We start from the raw sequence: 19,890 nt of genomic DNA on the forward strand, positions 1-19,890 counted from the left end.
TTATCCAAATATCTTAACATATGTCAGCTTTGTGTGCTCTGTGTCAGTGAAAACAGAGGGAAAGAATAGAGAAAACTGGACAAGTGGAGGACAAAAAAGGTGTAAACACCTTTGATAACTTTCTGCCGCAGGTGTAGTAGCATTTGAATGTGATGTCCTTAAGAAATAAGAAAAAAAAAAAAGCCTGAAGGATACATCTGGACTTTCAGCTGATTTATCCACTGTTCACTGCAACCTCATCAGAAATAGAAAATGGCTTTTCAATATTCTGTTTTTTAAGGAAAGAAAACAGGAAAAGAAGACTGTATGTCAAATTGCACAAGAACTGCAGTGAAACTTAGTGGCAACAGGTTTTATGGAGCAATGGAAGCAGCGATGGATCATGTAGGTAGAGAATGGAGCAAAGGGCGACCAAAAAGCAAAAAAAAAAAAAAAAAACCTTTGAAAAGTCCTTTAAGAAGTCTGAAAGAACAACTGCTGAAGGTTACATGAGGAAATGGAAAAAAAAAAAAAAGATTTTTAAGGGTTTAAGATGTTTATGAAAAAAAAAAAAGGTGGCCAAACCAGAAGTCTTGTTTGAGTTAGTTAAAATTCGGTTCTTGCATCCTGTACTGTGTTTACATATGTTTTCACATGTTTACTTAAACTGCTGCATGTTTCTGTTGAAATATATGAGGAAATATGATGCAGCTGAAGATTTTTGCACAGTTCTGTATCTATATTCACCACCTTGTTGCAACATTTCTTGTTTTCACAACACTCTAAGCTTTTTTATTTTAAGCAAGTGACTTGTTTGGAAAGTGAAGTGTTATCTCACAATTGCTTCTTATAGGGTTCTCTGTTGCTTAATAGTTCAGTCCAGGTTATTTTTCCCTCATATTTTCATCTTATAGATACAACAACTGAGTGATGGGTTTAGACTGTAGGGATACATGTTGAAGATCTGGACTGTAGTTGCTGTAATACATGCAGAATGCGGTGTGGCATTGGTTTGCTGAAATCAGCAAGGCCTTATTTGGAAACAATGTTCTGTGCAAGGTAACATACAGTATGTTACTTTGAAACCTGGTGGTATCAAAGCACAAATATTTAAGCTACCCAAGTGATGTGTTGTAAATTACCCACATCTATGCTGTTGTTTTTTGGCTTGTTTGTTTTTGTATTTTGACAGAAATCCTCATGAATCCTCTTCTTCTGATTAATCAGACATTAAATAACTCCATAAAGGACTTTAAAACGACGCAACACCCAACTGTTCTCAAATATGTTGCTGAGCTTTGTGCAGTAATTTCCAGCACAACCCCGTCTTTTATTTAATGAAATGTCATGAAAGGGTCACAGCAGTTTACTTTTTTCATATCTTTTACAACATTTACTGCAAATAGTGACATGCAGTTTCTGGTCATTTGGAGTTTTTTCCCTTTAAATGTATAAAATTTAACCTCTCCCTGATGCTTCTATCGCGCTGCTGACATGTTGCCAGGTAAGATAATAAATTGCAAGAATTTTCCACCAGCATCACACTGTCTTGAGTAACTTGGGGTGTAAAATGTAGTTAGGCGATTTACTTTAATTCAAACCTGGTACTACCATAGTATAATTATAGTTGGCTACTTTTAATTTTAAAAAACACAAAATTTTACCCAAGTAATAGGATTATAAATTGCCAACATTAAAGCAGATTATAATAAAGAACCCCCATTTTGTAATAATATATATTAGAAAGAGTCTTTTGTTAAATTCAGTCATTTTTTTTTCTTTTTGTTCAATATAATAACAAAAAATATCACTAAATATGAAAAGAATAATAAAACAAGGGAAGAATGGGAAGAAAAAGTCACAACCGATAAACTGAACAGCACAACTCGGTCTTCTTTCCTGGTCAATTGTGCCCCCTGCTGGCGTGAAGGACGCATAGCCAACGTGATGACACCACGTTGTGACGTCAAAGAATGTGACGTTCAATGGCTTCTCGGAAATCAGAGAAACTGCAGCGAAAAAAGTTAAATATAAATAGATGAGTTATTCATCAATGCATCCATTAGCTGGAGATTTATAACAGACCTGATCATGACAAGTTGAAAAAAAAGGATAACTGAGAATTGGAAGTAAAATAACTACCTTCTTTGAATACAGTAGGCTGAAATTATTTACTCTGACCAATTGAGTTGATATTTAATCTGGAATAATTCAAAATTCCCCCTGCGATGGACTGGTAAGCTGTCCAGGGTGTACCCTGCCTGTCGCCCAAAGCCAGCTGGGATAGGCTCCAGCTTCCCCGCGACCCTGAATTGGAATAAGCGGCTCGGAAAATGAATGAATGAATGAATGAATAATTCAAAATTCATAATCATGAAATTAATTACGACGGTTTTTAAGTGCTTGCATATATATATATATATATATATATATATATATATATATATATATATATATATATATATATATATATATATATATGTGTGTGTGTGTGTGTGTGTGTGTGTGTGTGTGTTTCATTTTTGACCACTAGGTGGTGCTGCTTTTACTTTTTTTTTCTGCACTGAGTTGTGGAGGGAACGAGTCTCAATATATCACCAAATAAAAAATAAAAAGTAATAGATTTACTTGTCTTTTGAAGTAACACTTTTCCCCTCGTATATTCCTAATTACTTTAATTAAAGTTTACTGCTTTAACGTTAGAATGGGCATCAAGAGGTGCAAAGAAAGTAAAGAGAAAGTAGAGTTACTATAGATTACCAAGTAAAATATTAATCATAGATGAAGCTAAAATCAACCAGAAAAATCCCCACTTCACTTGCAAACGTGTTCATGGTTAATTTATAAGAAATTGCAAGGTTTGTATGGTGCATTACATCAATGAGTGAGTCTTTTAATTTGAGCCACAGACGTCATTATAAAAGTTTGCTCGTTTTCACCGGATCACACAAATGTATCTGAAATGGCACACAGACATACACACTGTTCTCAAAGAATAGCTCAACTAACAGTCATATATTAAATAACTTCAGTCATATATTAAATAACTTTATTTATGTAAAATACCACAACATTTATTCAGCATCAAATTGATTATGGGGTTTGACATTGCTTGACACAAACTGCACAGTGAACTTTGAATAAAGTTGAGAAGGCAAAAAAAAAACAAAAAAACAAAAAAAAAAAAAAAACATTTACAAACATATAAACAGGTAGACAAGAGGTAGGAGTTGATGGTATTGATTGTCTAAGGTAGAGCACATCCAAAGGTCCTCCAGGGGCCTCTAAAGGAACAACTAGCTTCAGTTTTATGAGTCATAACTTGAGCAGATGAGTGTTTTGCTCTCTCGCAGGCTTCAGTCTGTAATGCCCTGCTCTGTGGGGGCTCCTGGATCAAAGTCCAACAGGAATCCATATTTTAGGTGCCAGTTTTAGCCTACTAGGCTGATGGTGCAAGCTGGGTCAACAGAGGGTCACACCACACTCTGGTGGTTTAAAAAAGAGGTGGTCAACCTAAAAGTCATGATTTGCACTTCAGGAATACCAGAGGGTAGAAAACCAGCATCATGTTATCAGGAAGAGAAGGAGAAATAAAGAAACCCTTCATGTAACCTGCATTTAATTCGTTTTGATTACATTTGGTTGAATTTGTTGCAACACAACACTGACCCCCCCCCCCCCCCCCCCCCCCCCCCCCCACCCCCCCCCCCCACACACACACACACCTTTTCTCTCCGCGAATCTACTACAGACCCTCACAGGCCTCTTAAGGTCCATTTCGTTGACCAAAAGTTTCAGACTTCCAAGTCTGAATCACTGTCCGTTACTGAGAGGAAAGTTTCCCCATCCGCGCGCTCTGCACTGCCGTCTGGACTGCAGTCTCCTCCGCTAAGTCCGCGGGCACCATCTGTGCACGTGCGGTGGTGGTGCTGCAACCTGAAAATAAGGGAAAAAAGGCATTAAGAAGAGAGAAAGTGGCAGTGGAAAGCAGAAAATGCCATCAAAATTTAAAAATAAATCAAACTGAGAAATAAAATATCGATGATAATAATAATAATAATAATAATATCTTTGCCAATTTACGTTTGGACTTCGGAGCAGGATGATTGACCCACTCACGCAAATTACCAAGAAATAAGAAAAAAGATTGACCAGGTCAAACTCGCAGACAGAAAACAAAAACCTATAAGCTTTGCCTGTGCGCTTTTACGCATGAATGATCCTTTTGCTCACAACCCTGGCTGGCTGAATCTCTAAACTGCAAAGAATGTGAGTTACTAATAGGCTAAAGAAAAGCCTTGAATCCGAACTGCAATGATTTCATAGATTCACCAAAAGTTAAAATTTCTTGCACACATTTATCTATATATACGTAGATAAATGTGTGCAAGAAATTTTTTACTTTATTTTAATTATAATTAAAATAAATGATAGAATGAATAAATGAATGGATAAATTATTAATTAATTAATTAATAAGAAGTTGTGTTTATTGTAATAGCTGCTTTTCAGTGACCCTCTTGCCTTAGCCAAGTCTATATCTCCTGACCTGTTTTTGGCTGCTGCTGCTCGGTCCCTCTGTCTCCGGTTTTTGAACCAGTTCCCAACTTGGGTCGGTGTGAGTCCCGTTGCGTGTGCCAGCTCCCGTTTCTTCCCCGGGTTGGGGTAGGGGTCCTGCAGGTACCATTCTCTGAGGAGCCCCCGAGTGCGCTCTTTGAAGCAGTGCGTCTTCTGTTCTCCATCCCAAATGGTCCTGGGTAAGGGGAACTTCTTCCTAACGCGGTACTTGTCCACGGGTCCGAGCGGCCTCCCCCGGAGCTTTTCTGCATCCCGGTAGTGAGCCTCGAGCCACATCGCCTGCAGTTTACCGTGCGAGGCGCGCGTAAAGCGGTGCGTCTCCAGGATACGATAAAGCTCGCGGAAACTTCCCGTATGGTAAGCCACCACGGCGCGAGCCCGTAGCACGGACTCGTGCTCAGAGATGGAGTCACGGCCGTCGGCGGTCACCGGCAGAGACCAGAGGAAGCGGGCCAGCCGCTCGATGTCTCCGGTTTCCTCCAAAGTTTCGCACACGCTGGCGATCTGCGCTGCGGAGAAGCACAGTCCCGGGAGAGCCAGGGAAGGGCAAGCGGTGGGAGGGTCCTCCGGTGACCGGGAACGAGGCAGGACAGGGGGGGCATCGGCGAAGTGCGGCAGGAGAAGGCGGGAGGCTGAAAAAAAGTCGAGCGGCGACCTGAAAACCATCTGGATTTCACTTTAAAACCAAACACGACATGAACTGCGTTTTTAAGAGCGACTGACAAAAAATCAGTCGAAGTCTGACTTTTTAGCTCACCTGGAAGTCAGGGAGGGATCCTGGGTTTGATTCCTCATTGGACACCCTTTGCCGATGCGAGGTTGTCATGGCAGCGCTGTCAATCAAACTGGATTTATCTTCCTCTTAATACACAAGCTGGACGCATGAAGTACCCCTCTGAAGAGCCTTTCTGCTCTAAAATGTTTACTTTGTTTGTATTAAGAGCTTAGGCCAGAGCTTTGGGTTTCTTCCTTTTTTTTTCTTCTTTTTTGAATTTTTTGTTTTGTTTGGTTTTGGTTCAATCAATAAAACTGTCTACAAACAGGGCCACAAAAATCCAGAACTTGATCTTCAGTAACAGATGTTTCTCCAAGAAACCTTTAAAATTATGTACAGGATTATTTTTGATGATAAAAGGAGCAGAATTTCTTGTCTTTAACCAAATTAACTACTAACTTCCTGTTAATTTAGGACCAGAACTGTGTAAAAACTCTTGAGTTGCCGGCCTCTCTCCAAGAGGAGCCAGATTTTCCTTAAAAGTTTCTTTCTTTTGGTCTTGAGCATTTGTTCTTATGAAGATCTTTCCAAGTTGTTCTTTTGTCACTGTCCACATTTTCACTCATGTTAAACTTTGAATAAAACATGATAGTTTTTGTTTGGTTTTTTTTAAGCCGATGAGGGTCAGATAATTATGTGACATTTAAAAAAAAGAAATCCGAAGAAACCTGAACTGAGGTGAACTCACATTGCAATCAGCTATCAGCCAAATCTCATAACCTTTCTAGTCCTGCCAGTAAGCTTCTTGCATCATTAATAGCAGTAATGCTGACCGAACCGGTGTGATCGGAAATCTCATCCAGACCTTAAAGCGTATGTTTCTCTAAGTGGTCTCCCATCACTCTAATCACTTTCTAATCACTTTTCTATTCTCTAATATCCATAAGTTCAGATATTCAGGATTAGCATCGGAGCTATTCAGCCTGCTAACATTAGTGTAATGGAGCAGCATATTCAATCAACATTAACATTTGGCTGCCCTAGACCATATGCTTTGGAAGGTGGCACACTTCACACTGCTGTCTGTGTGTGTATATGTGTGTGTGTACTCGTGTTCTACATGTTGTGGGAGCACAAATCTGTTTATACAGTCAGGACATATCTCCTTTAAAGGGGCCAAAAATAATTCCCCTCTAATGTTAATCATGACATGGCTGCTTGAACACTCGGTTTTAGGTTAAACAAGTTGGTATTATAATTAAATTAAGTGTCTTAAGATTCTTATAAGTTAATGAAATATCCACTGAAGTGGTGGAAACACAGCTGTGTTGGAATTGAAGTGGGATTCATTAAACAGCATTCAAGCAACAAAACACTCTTTTACACACCATTTCACCCCATGAAGTTGCACACATACACACACACACACGTGCTTTCAAATGCCCCAATGTTGGGCGTGAAAAAAGGGGTCACCCGGTTTAAAGGGTTAATGCCAATTACCAGAGGAGACAGATGTCCCTGTATGGTGGTTTGAGGAGTGTTGTGCCAGTTTTTCATACTAGATTAATCAATTAAATGAGCTTTGGGGAAAAAAAGGCCAAATGCAGTTTATTAACATCAAAAATTTATATTTTATGTTTTCAAATTTTGGATACCAGCTAACGTACCAGCAGGAAAAGGTTATTAAACACATTTTCTGTTAAAGAGAGGTTTTTATGTTGACTTAGCTGCATTTATTGGGCACATCATCCATCACAGAGAGCTGAGTCAGCAGAAGTTCATTCCTGTTTATTATTAAACTAAAACACAGTGTTGAAAATCTCCAGGTTGAAAAATGTTCCTACAATAGTTCCCATTTAAGCACTTGGGCAGGTTTTTGTTTAAGTTATGGCATGTTTGGGTCAACATGTGCTGGAGCTCATCACTGTTGTGACAGTCGAAACGCAGCAAGCTTGGAACCACCATTTTTCGCTTTAGTAGGCTGTATATTAGGGGTGGGAAAATCAAATCAAAAAATCAAATTTGTTGTTAAAAAACAGATTTTTTTTTTTCAAATAGATAAAAAAAATTCACATTGGAATTTTTTGCCATTTTTATAATTTTTATTGATCTTTTTACTTTTTTTCTTGGGCATTATAGCAGCAGAATGATGATCTGGCTGCTGCGTTGTTTACTCCTAATTAACATCAAGAAAAATGACTAACAAAAAAAAAAGGTTTCCTACATTTCTTTGGTTTTTAATCTACAAAAATCAGCAATATCAAAGAATTGTGAGAATCACAATTTAAATCGAATCAGCACCCAAAAAAACCAAATCGAATCAAATCAGGACAAAAGCATATCATCACAGCCCTACTGTATATGATAAGTAAATCAGAACTTTTGCTTTGTTTGTGTCAAATCTGGAGGAAATGTGGAGAATAAAAGCAGAATAATCATGTCAACATGTGTCTCGTCCCCTTAAGATAATGTCTAGACCATAATATTCTTGTTTTTATGTTGGTTTTCTGCTTATCAGCCAATATATGTATTTGTTTTAAGCTCTAGTTTGTGTAGAATTAGCAGTTTTGATTATATTTTCAGTTTTGCTGAACAACCTAGTGTCACACTCGCTGTTAAGACAGCTTATCTCATGACATAAAATGAAAAACGTATGGAAAAATTGCAATGTCACAATAATAACTCAAAGATTTGTACAATTATTCTGATTTCTTCACTCTGTTTTCAGAATAAAGGCATTTTTCACCATTTACAAGACCACAAATGCTTTTATGGAGGAAGGAATGAATGACAGGAGGTGATAGACTAGCAGCCAATCAAAAGCAATCACTGATTCTACACTGGTCAACCAGATTATTTTCAACACTGCCTCACATTTGTAATTCCCGCTGCACTCTCACCAGAAAGCAGGGATTGACGTTAAAACTATTAAGGCTAAGCATTCAAAGTTCACAGTTTATGAATTATGAAACCAGTGCATTTTGAACAAGCGGGAAAAACATTTTGCACTTCTAGTGGTGAGACTCTTCTTCACCAAGTTAGACCTATTTTTTAAATTCTAAATTTCTAAGTTTAAATTTCTAAATTTCTAAATTTCTAAAGTTCTAAATTTAAAAAAAAAAAAGAAAGAAAAAAGAAATTATGCAGATGAATTTTGCAGCCACCAACGCTCGTTCAGTGTTACTTCACTTCATTTCTCCTCTTCAAGCATCACGTCATTCAGTCTGCTCTACTCAAGACGTCTCCAGACAAATGCAGCATGTTTCCTCAATGTTGTTACAACAGAACAATGGATAAAAAACACACACAACAGCTGTGTTCAGAGCTTCTCCAGCTTGAAAAGACATTCCCCTGATTAAAGCAGGAAGGACATGCCAAACATACTTGAGGAAAGATACTCGAAAAGTGCATGTTGTGGCTGATTGTTGGAAAGTTTCTAAGTAAAGTAATGCATCCATGTCTCTATCTAGCAACGTGGCAATTATGAGGGTGGAGGAGGGAATGCGTAGCCAGCTTAAGTGGATGGATGACACCACCAGGATGGCTGAAGGAGCACAGCGAAGAGACAAAGTGAATTGCTGTTGCGTCTCCTTATTCCTCATAAACAAAAGCCTACCTCCTAATTAACCTCGTCGGTGACCTCTACAACTTAACACTAACCTCTTAAGCCCTGAAACTTTAACCCCCTTACCAGTCTCTTGGAAAAGGGCCTACATCCCCCTAACTCCCTCCCCAAAACCTCCTCCTCGTTAAGCCACTAATCACTTCCTGAGTCTTTGTTGTGCTTTTGTGCTCTTACAGGACTCCAGGAGAATCTGGTGGACAATGGTACCCAAACAAAGACAGGAGGAGGGAAAATTGTTGCAGACTGAGACGGATGAAAATAAGGATGGGAGAGAGTAGCAGGACAACACTTCTCAGCGCTAACGTGAAGCCAAGCTCTCAGTGGACGCTACCGAAGGGTCACCTCAGACGGGGCATTTCTTTTTACTGCTCTGTGATGCTTTGAGCTGATAGGATTTATCAATTAACTGAGGCAAATAAAAGAAATAGTCATCTCTTTGTCGTACAGAAAAGAGAAAAGCACAGTACAGAGGAGAAGTAAAGAAAAGTACAGAAAAGAAGAAAAGCTAACAGATGCTACATCCATCTGTCTACAGATGGATGTAGCATTGCATTATGACGCGTGTGTATTTGTGTGTGTGTGTGGTCACTATTTAACCGTGTCTTGACCTATGTCAAACAGAGTTGAGGGTGGCAAGTACTCAAGTAACTGTACCTGAGCAACTAATCCTGATGCCTGATTGGCTTGTAACTCAATACCCAGTACAGGGCTAATCCCGTCATTTTATTGGGGGGAATGTTGGTTCCAGCCATCAAAGAACTGGAGAGGTCACAAACACCTAACCAGGTTTGTGACACGCAAATGCACAGATGCTCACAAATATGAATCCAGATGGGGGACACAAACATTAAACATAAACACCTTACCGATGGAGGAACAAACAAATTAATCACTTAATTTGACTAATAATTCCTCAGATGTGCTGCTCACTGGGCTGCTTTAGGACCATAGATTAGGACAACTGGGACAGATGTAAAGGCTTTAATAATGTAATTATTCTGCGTTTTGTTAGTGTCATCTCACCACTCAGAGTGTTTTTAATTAATAGCTTGGGCGAGATAAACACAACGGCAGCCTGACTAATAAACAGCAGCAGCCAAATACATAAACAGCTGGAGCCTGAGCAAACAACTGGCTGTCAGGTTTTCCGAGGCAGAGACTTGTGGTCGTACGGAATTAATAACCGCACGCGCAGCTGATACATTAACACCCTTTGGCTGCACATGTTCAGCTCAGCGGGTGAAGGAAATGAAACGGTGCGTCACAGCAAAGGAAATGAGAAGAACAAGATGGAAATTCTTGTTTTTCATCTGGATATATTGCTGTCAAAAACCCTGATGAGAGCTGCTGAAAAAGAGATGGAGATAATGATTCACCTCCTAATTTGATCTGATATTTTTTTTTAACTTTTGCCTGGGACATGTGTAACTAACCTGGAGAATTTGAAAACTAATAAAAACTTTTAAAAATCATGACTGAGTTTTGATGTTGGGTTGTTGTAAAGATATTTATCAGTGAGAGGCTGAATGAGAGATGACGTCCTTTTAGGATTAAAGTAGTGATCACAATAATAATCAGTTAAAAACTACTCATATGCAGCTATATGTTCACAAGTACAAACAAATGTTCATTTTCTCTTTTAAAGAAACCAAGAAAAAGCTGATCTCCTCATATTTACACATCAGTTTGCAGCTAAACTGTGTGGTGGAAAAAGTGCATTGTGGGTAATGCAGAAGCAGGCAAAAAATGTTTTAAAATTTGTTTTGTGTTTATATATGGAAGATATATATTGCATTTGTGCAAAAATGTCAGTGATTAAAGATGGAAGATATTGCTGATTTGTTTTTAAATTTATTCTAAGTTCTGCCAGGTTTGTTTGCTCAGGAACATAAACATTACAAACTTTTGAGGTTTTAACTTTATCTAATGGAATTGTTAGGAAGGAAAGGAAAGTAATATTAGTATTCCTTCATTGGATCACTTTGGATTGTTTTTGCTAGAATCTTTGTCTGCTCTTTAAAGCAGGGATAATTAATCCTGGTCCTTGAAGGCCGATGTCCTGCAGGTTTTCCAAGTGTCAGTGCTGGAACACACCCGACTGAGATTCAGACAAGCTACATACACGTTTATTTAAATCAGGTGGGTTACAGTGGCGACACTTGGAAAACCTGCAGGACACCAGCCCTCGAAAACCAGGATTGAACATCCCTGCTTTAAGTCAAAGCTTCTCCAGGCTGGATTTCTGCTGATGTACAGTAATTTGTAAGTCAGGCAATTGGATTGAGCTCAGAGCTTTGACTCGGACGGTCATTTCCCCTCAAATCATTTGAGAGCAGCTAAAGCAGTTTGTTTGTTTGTTTGAGTTGAAAAGGTGAATCTTATCCCAGTCTCCGATTTCCAGAACATGAAAAAGTATTTTCCTCGAGAATTTCCAATCCAGTTTCTGATGAGAAATATTCCCACATGATGCTGCCGCCACCGTGCTTCCCCATGCTATTCTTGGGGTGAAGAGAGGCGTTACACCAGACAATTTTCCTTGATGACAAATTTTGGTTTTAATCTCACTTTATTTGTCCAAAAGATGCTTTTTGAGATGCTTCAGGACTCTCCTTATCAGTGTCTTTTCCCATAAACAATGGAACGTCCTTTCTGTTGTGAAACTTTCCACCTTCAGGGTTACTGATGGTCTCTGTGTTGCCTCTCTGGTTAACACCACCTCAGTTTTGGTAAATGGCTCTCCCGGAAAGTACATTGTGCCATAATCTTTCCATTTTGTGATGATGGATTAAATGCTCCTCTGTGGGATTTTCAAAGTTTCTGATTATTACATTTTTTTTATTTTATTTTATTTTTTATTTTTTAACATATCCTGATTTGAATTTCTTCACAGCTTCATCTCTGACTTCTTTGGGGAGCTCCTTGGTCACTGAAGGCTGAACTGATTTTTTATGGGACAACATAAATCTTGTCCTGTCTCTCAGCAACTATATCAACAACAGTAACTTAAAACCTAAAAACTTCTATACAAAGCCAACATGAAAAGCTCTTATATATAACTAAAAGCCATTTTCATACATCCTGTGTGTCTGAAAAAATGAAATGGGCATTTCAGATCAATGCAACCTAATAACAAAACCTTAAATATTCACGAGAAATTTTAATCTAGTGATTCCAGCTTTTCTTTTACTCCTTATTTTGTCTAATAGTCTTAAAGAAACAGCGGTCTCACATTTTATAGTTAAAAACTTTGCATTTGGAAAAAAAGGGGAAAACGGTGCTTTTATTCTTTTTATAGATTTTTTTTTCTCTTTTTTAATTGATGACTTTATCTTACCCTGTTTACTTATCTATGATTTTATTGTATTGTTGATTATATTGTTTTGGTTGTCTTGATTTTCGCTACTGCACCGCAAACTACATTTCCCCTTGAGAGAAAATAACAGGATCACGTGTGCATATACTTTTTTCCCCTGAATTACTGGCTGATTCTGACATGGCTGTTAAACAAACCACACATGCATTTTGAACTGGTGCCAATTAAAAGAAATCTGATCACAATCAGAAAGTTACATTTTTGTATCGGTTTTGAATGTGTTATAAAGCAATAATTGTGATATAGTTTTGATCCAGTTGACACAGTTTCATCTTCCAACTGGGATTTCACAGTTTTTTTCCCTTTCTGTTGCAGTCAACTGGTTGGGTTTAAAGTTTTTGGGTTTTTTTTAACTCTGACCAGATAAATATGACACAGTTAAATATAATCAAATTTAAATTAACTTGACCTGGAGCTGCTCCTAACAGCTTTCCACTGTATTTTCTGGTTTAAAATCCATAAAAATAGTAAAGAAACCTGATCTCAGTTTGTTCCCCTCAAGAGCCCCAAACAGAAACCAATATAAGCTCAGAAAAACTTAAAGTAATCTGATATCCGACAGAACTGTAAACCGGTTAGACTGTATTAGTCTACCACATGGAGTGACATAAAACTAGGTTTAAAGTCTAAAACCAGGCAGCCTCAAGGGAATTTTCACTGCAAGATTATGGACTGGTGGATGTCAAACCTGATGCTGTTTCACAAAGCAAAGCTTTTTCTTTATAAAACTAATACAGTTCTCATATTGTTCTATAAATTTAGTATTTAGTATACAACAAAGTAATATAGTACTACATTATATTTTTATTTCAACGTGAACAATCACTGTCTTTTATTTTTGCCTTTACTCTTATCAGCTTTTAACTGGAACTGTTTTCACCCATTTTTGACTGTTTTTATTGTTGTGTTTTTTTATGGTGCTAATTCTGTGAAACGTTTTGCATTGCTAACATGCTTCATAAAGTGCTACATAAATAAAGGTCACTTGAACTGAGTTGTAAAAGGGCAAATAATAAATCAATTAATTAAAACCAAAATAAATGGCAATCAAATTAAATTATGAACCCTTTTTTTTTTTTTACACATATCTCAATCTGCAAGTTACTTTTTATCCATTATACTACTTATTTTTTCTTTATAGTTAGCATATCAAAAGCATTAACCTGGGTATGTACCAGTCAACAAAGTAAAAATTTTTAGTACTATCATTAGAAGAGGTAAGGAAACTGTTAGTAGATGATAGGAATAGATGTTGGAGATAGAAGCTGAAAGCTGATGAGACATCTGAAAACTGGGACGAGGGTTTTTTGAATATAAAAAAAAAAAAAAAAAATCCAACCGAGGATGAAATAAAATTAAGTTGGGATCAGAATGACAAAAAAAGGAGGAGGAAGACAAAGAGGGGAGGGTTGGCGAGATCAGGGAGCGAATGAGAGGGAAGCAGAGGGGGAAGAGGCTTGCGCCTGCCGTGTCTGGTGTGGTTGGGAGTAATCTGGTCTAATCTGCTGGATGTTAACCTATCTGAGCAGCAAGAGCCAGATTATCCCTCTAACAATGGCCAGCCGCTCATCTGCTAAATTACTCCACTCAAAATCATATGCTTAGACACACAAGCACGCACACATCATTACGGTGCAGACACACAGCAACGCAGATTTCAGAGAGCTGTCAGTATATTATACACGGCAGTGTTCTCATTTTACTGAATTAAATTTAGTTTCAAAGGAGAGGTGTTTACTTTGCAACATGATGCCTTCACAGGTTCACGAGCTTAACATCCAGAAGAACAAACCCTCTTCCAATCAAAAGACATAAGTAAATTGATGAGAAAGAGGTAGATTGAAAAGAATGAACAAGCTAGACATAAAGTACAACGAGACAGACAAACACCACTTGCATTTCCATTTCAGCAGAAAAAGTAGTTCCGATTTTTTCCAATCAGCGAAAGTTGTCTAGGGGTCAGGGTCAGCTGGGTCACGGGACACTGAACAGTAAAAGTGCACAAAAGCCATTGAGACTGAATGTCTTCTCTGGAAAGGAAGAAATAAACATAATTATTTGTCAATATTATGATGAAGCACACAATCCAAATGCTGTAACACATGGAGACGAAAGAGGGCTTGAAGAAGTTGAAGCTTTGTAACAAATACAAAAGGTTAAAGTTCACAGAAACTGCTGTCAAATTCAATAAGAAGAGAGAGGGATATAAAGATGAATGAAGAAAATGGTCTGTAGCAAGGACTGGCAAAATAATATGCTATTATATCGACTCCCTGACCAAAACAGCCACCAACTGGATTTAACAAGGCAAACAGGTATGACAGGATAACTACTGCATGGGTGACTGCGCTTGGGCTGCAGCAAGTTATTTATGATAAGTAGCTTCTGATTTCTTACACAATAATGTGGACAGACACATCCTGTAGTAGTGGAAAAGATGTGGGTCAAACCATTTGCATGCATCAAGCAGAGAAAAGACGCAGAGAAATTGCAGAAACTACTAAAATTGTCAAAAACTGGAAGGATATTGGGAACCGTCATTTTCCAAGAAGAAACATGGTTGAAAGAAAAATCCTGACTGATTGGCAATCACTTCAATATTTGGTGAAATCAAATTGGAGCAAAACAACAGTAGAACTCAATAGAAAGTTGACAGTGAAAGTAAGAACATTTCCACATTGACGGTGCAAAGGAAGCTCAAGGAAATTGGAGTGAACAGCCCTGTAGCCATAAGAAAACCAGAAATCAGCGAGGCTAACCAGACAGAAAGGGCTTCTATTTGAGAACTTTAAGATTGAACTCTGGAGCAAAGGGAGAAGGTCATGTGGACTGATGAATCCAGACTGAGTCTGTTCCAAAGTGAATGGAGAATCTGGGTATAAGAGAAGCAGATAAAATGACGCACCCATCATACCTAGTCCTTGCCTTGGGAGCAGACCGATCTGATCTGGGGTTGCTGCAGTCGGTTCAGCAACATTATGTGTCCAAAGAATGAGGTCATCTGACACCTGAATATACTGATTCAGCATGTTAGTCCATCAATGGATTTTTTTTTCTTCCCTGATGGCATGGCCGAATTTCATGCTGACAATGTCAGGATTTATTTGGCTCAAACAGTGAAAGAGCACTTCAGGGAGCATGAAAACATCATTTTCATGCATGCATTGGTCAGCACAGAATCCAGATCTGAACCAAACTGAAAATGTTTGGGATGTGCTGGAGAAGGCTTTGCACAGAGGTCTGACTCTCCCATCAGTGTAAGATCTTGGTAAAAAAAAATGAATGCAACACTGCATGGAAACAAATCTTGTGTGACATTGCATGCAGAAGACTTTGGTGACTTTTTTTTTTTTTACTCGACAGTGAACAAACTGAGAACAAAAGTGAAAAAATGTTTTAAAAAATTTTTTAAAAAAAGCTTTGTGGGTTGTGTCTTTGTTGTAGCAACCGGGAATAAACCTTATTCCATTGGAAAGCCTGTTTGTTTACCGTATCTGTTAAGAAAATGCATTTGTGGGCTGAGCAGCACAGATGAGTTTGTGGGTTGTGCTTGTGAAGAGCTCAGTAAATATTATCAGCTACAGACAGACAGACAAACAGACATGGCATATTCACAATCATCACTTCTGATTTTAGCAAAGTTTAAGTTTTTGGAAATGCAAAAAACTTTTTTTTTTTTTTTTTTTTTTTTTTTTGCATTTCCAAATTAATCTTTCTCCATTCTGGCTAAACAGGATATCAGCTGACAAGTAAGCTGGAGAGTCTTTTGTTGTATTTTCAGTTTTATATTGAATCAAATGGTCGGCGACAAGTCTAGACTGCAGGAGGACCTGTTTGATGCCTGACCGAGTCTCCTCTGAGGTCATGCTGTAATGCATGCAGAATATGGTTTTGCATTACCTTAGTACAATCTGTAAAACAGGCCACATTAAATAAACTTGACCTAGAGAAGACAGTATTTTTTGATCTTGTTTATCACATTTTTTGGTGGAGTTTCATATTAAATAGAAGCAGCAAAGGAACTGCATTCACTGCAAATTATTTCCAGATTCTCCTGAGCCTACATGGTGCTTTTCATCATATAATTGTGTCTATTTCTGATGTAGCGCCTCCTGAAAGCCTGAGGATCACAGCGGTGCAGTATTGTATTTTGCTTTGTCCCATGTGTCCAGAGATTTCTTAAAATTCTCAGAATCCCTTATCAATATTACATAACTCTGACAATGAGTGGTGAATCCCTCACTTCTAGAAACTCGGCCTGTATATTTCGGATGCTTATATCGTTAGTAGTGTTTTTATTGACCTGATTTGACCTGGTAAGGAAACATTTTTCAAATAATTAATCAGATTCAACATTTTAAACGCTGCATTTATACAGTTTTTAGGGAATCTAAATAAGTTAGCTGAGTCATAATTTTAGTTTGAAAGTTGTAACTTTTCTGGCGAACTTTCGATTTATTTTTTAATGTATTTTTGTTGTTTATTCTTAAATTAGTAAATGACATCTTACATAGAAAGCATATAATCAGCTTGTCATTCATGATGCCTTTCTTTGGAGGAAAATATAACTGTCCTGCACGTCGAAGTTATTAGGGACACAAAGAATAAAAAAAAAAAAAAAAGAAAGAAAAGATAAAAATATTAAAATTTGCTCTATGTTGCTGCTCTATTCATATTATAAATCTACAAATGATGCATAGAAAATTTCAATACAGACAGCAATTCTTGTACATAATCATCTATTGTGTGATGCTGCCGACGTGTGTAATTGCTGAGCCCACAGACGGGCTTGATCTGTACCTCTTAGACTCATCTTGCCGTCTTTTGTCATGTAGTTCTACAAAAACAAATTAAAGTGAAAGAGATTAAAGATGAACTAAACCGGGGTGCCTATACACAGTTTTACCAGGTCAGTGTCTGTCTATTGTTTTGTAATATGAGGCTTAAAATGGATTCAATGGGTGCATTCAGCGGGAGTATTTTGTACCCCACCCACCATCAACAAATTAAATTTACCCCTCATAATATTTGGATCATTCATTCACACTAACACACACATGCCCTGCAGTCACATAATCCCGCACCAGATTGAGAACACCTTTAAGATACGATGTGATTATGATTAGGGATTATGATCAAATTATGACAGTGACAGATTAGACAGGAGTAATATGTGTTTGTGTGTGTGGAGGGGCGGTATGGTGGAGTCAAAGCTTACATTTTCTAGATAAGAAAAAATTGATTGGCAAAGTTTCTTAACACGAGGGTTGTCTTACATCTGCAAAACAGAGTGGTGGGAAAAAGAGAAGGGATTTGGACTGAGATCTAAACAAATGAGTATCAGTTTTAGTGATGATAATGGGCCCACCTGTGGAGTAATTACTGGTCTGCCTGTGAGGTTTTCCACCACTTTGGTATAGAGGCAAATATTGCAATAAGATGCGATAAATCAGATGGTGTGATAAATCTTTACTGACATTCATAGCTCTCGAGAGAGTACCTGAGTAACCGAGGTGTCTCTTTTTATCCAGTCCCACCAATCAGTTCACCATCTTTCACAATGTCCCAATGCTAAAGCTGAAAGAAAGGGAATTAATCTATTTGTTCTTTCTCTTAGAATTTCACAAAAGATATTGTAATAAAATTCAATATACTGGGCAGAGACGCAGATGAACAGTTGATTAAATTAAGTTTCTGACCTACATTTCTTCATTTTAAAGCAGAAAACAGGGCCTCATCTTTGGAAGTACATCCACTGAGTGTCCTTCTGCTGTACTAGCTTTAATGCTTTGGTTGATAATTAATTATCAAGTTTACACATGTGTTTAGTTTACACATGATTTGTATGTTGCTATGTGTATGTAGAGTGCCCTGTGACAACATTGTTGTAAAGTGTCGCTAATAAAGCTGAATGGAATTGAATTTCGCAGGATCAATAACAGCATATTAACTTTTTTTTTTTTTTAAATAAATGTGGTTAACTTTACAATTTCTACAAAATCACCTGTGTGGAGTCTCAAATCATGATACTTTGGGACATAAAGCATGTACTGTAGCCTGACCTTGCATACTAAACTCACCAGTGCAACAGTATTGCTTTTATTTTTGCACAGCATGTTAATAAGGTTTGGCCAATTCTGCTTCGATTTTATTGTTGCTGGACTAGAAATTGGTTGGTGTAGCCATCCCCAATCAAGGAGTACAGTTAGTTTTGCTTTCAAATTGTTCAACAGCAGACCATTTCTTGATTCATTCATTCATTGTCCTAACCGCTTAATCCGATGAAGGGTCACAGGGAAGCTGGAGCCTATCCCAGCAGTCTTTGGGCGAAAGGCAGGGTACACCCTGGACAGCTCACCAGTGCATCGCAGGGCCACACAGAGACAAACAACAACTCACTCCTATAGGCAATTTAGAGTAACCAATTTGCCTAACATGCATGTCTTTGGGTGGCGGGAAGAAGACGGAGTACCTGGAGAGAACCAACACATATACAGGGAGAACATGAAAGCTCCACACAGAAAGGCCACTGTCCAAACCTCGCCCCAGCCGAGGATCGAACCAGTGACCTTCTTGCTTTGAGGCCACATTTCTACCCACTTCTCTGGGTTTAAATACTGTAATTGTGGCACTTTCTGAAACTTTAGCTAGAAGTTACTGAAGAATCATATACAGTGGTGGCCAAAACACTGGACAAAGTGATCATGGACAAGCAGCAGAGGAAAGCCGTAGTGGTTGATGTAGCCATCCCCAAATATGGCAATATCAGAAAAAAGGAGCACAAGAAACTGGAGAAGTAAGAACTGGAAAAAGCCTGGAAATGGAAAACAACAGTCCCCGTAGTCATAGGACTGGGGGCCGCACTCCCCAAGCCAACAGATACCTGGAGAAACAGAGAAATAAAGTGCAGTCCTAGGAACAGCTAAGATGCGAAATAGGACCCTCATGCTCCCAAGACTCTGGTAGAGGACCGGAGCTTGACCTGGACAGTCCCCTGCCCTACCCAGAGTAGCTGGAAAGATGCGTGAAGGAAACAAAAGATATATGTGTGTTTTTTATTTTTATTTATTTATATATATATATATATATATATATATATATATATATATATATATATATATATATATATATATATATATATATAATATACATATACATATATATATATATATATATATATATGTATATGTATATATATATATATGTATATATATATATATATATATATATATATATATATATATATATATATATATATATATATATATGTATATGTATAAATACATATATGTATATGTATATATACATATATATATACATATATACATATACATATATACATATATATATATACATATACATATATACATATACATATATATATATACATATACATATATATATATACATATATATATGTATATATATATATATATATATATATATACATATATATATATATATACATATACATATATATATACATATATATATACATATATATATATATATACATATATACACATATACATATACATATATATATATACATATATAAACATAAACATATACATATATATATATACATATATACACATATACATATATATATATATATACA

The 19,890-nt window shown here is 37.4% G+C and overlaps 1 protein-coding gene across 1 annotated transcript; it reads right to left on the reverse strand.

Moving 5' to 3' along the window:
* Window positions 1-3,773: 3,773 nt before the first annotated feature.
* Window positions 3,774-5,351, reverse strand: six3b (SIX homeobox 3b; the record flags this gene model as incomplete). The annotated part of the gene is made up of 3 exons (XM_079260725.1): window positions 3,774-3,915; window positions 4,528-5,211; window positions 5,314-5,351. 3 exons carry the CDS (start codon window positions 5,349-5,351, stop codon window positions 3,774-3,776), a joined length of 864 nt encoding a protein of 287 aa, XP_079116851.1.
* Window positions 5,352-19,890: the final 14,539 nt, after the last annotated feature.

This window comes from Telmatherina bonti (genome assembly GCF_933228915.1).
Source record: "Telmatherina bonti genome assembly, chromosome: 21".
In the NCBI taxonomy this organism is placed as follows: Eukaryota; Metazoa; Chordata; class Actinopteri; order Atheriniformes; family Telmatherinidae; genus Telmatherina; species Telmatherina bonti.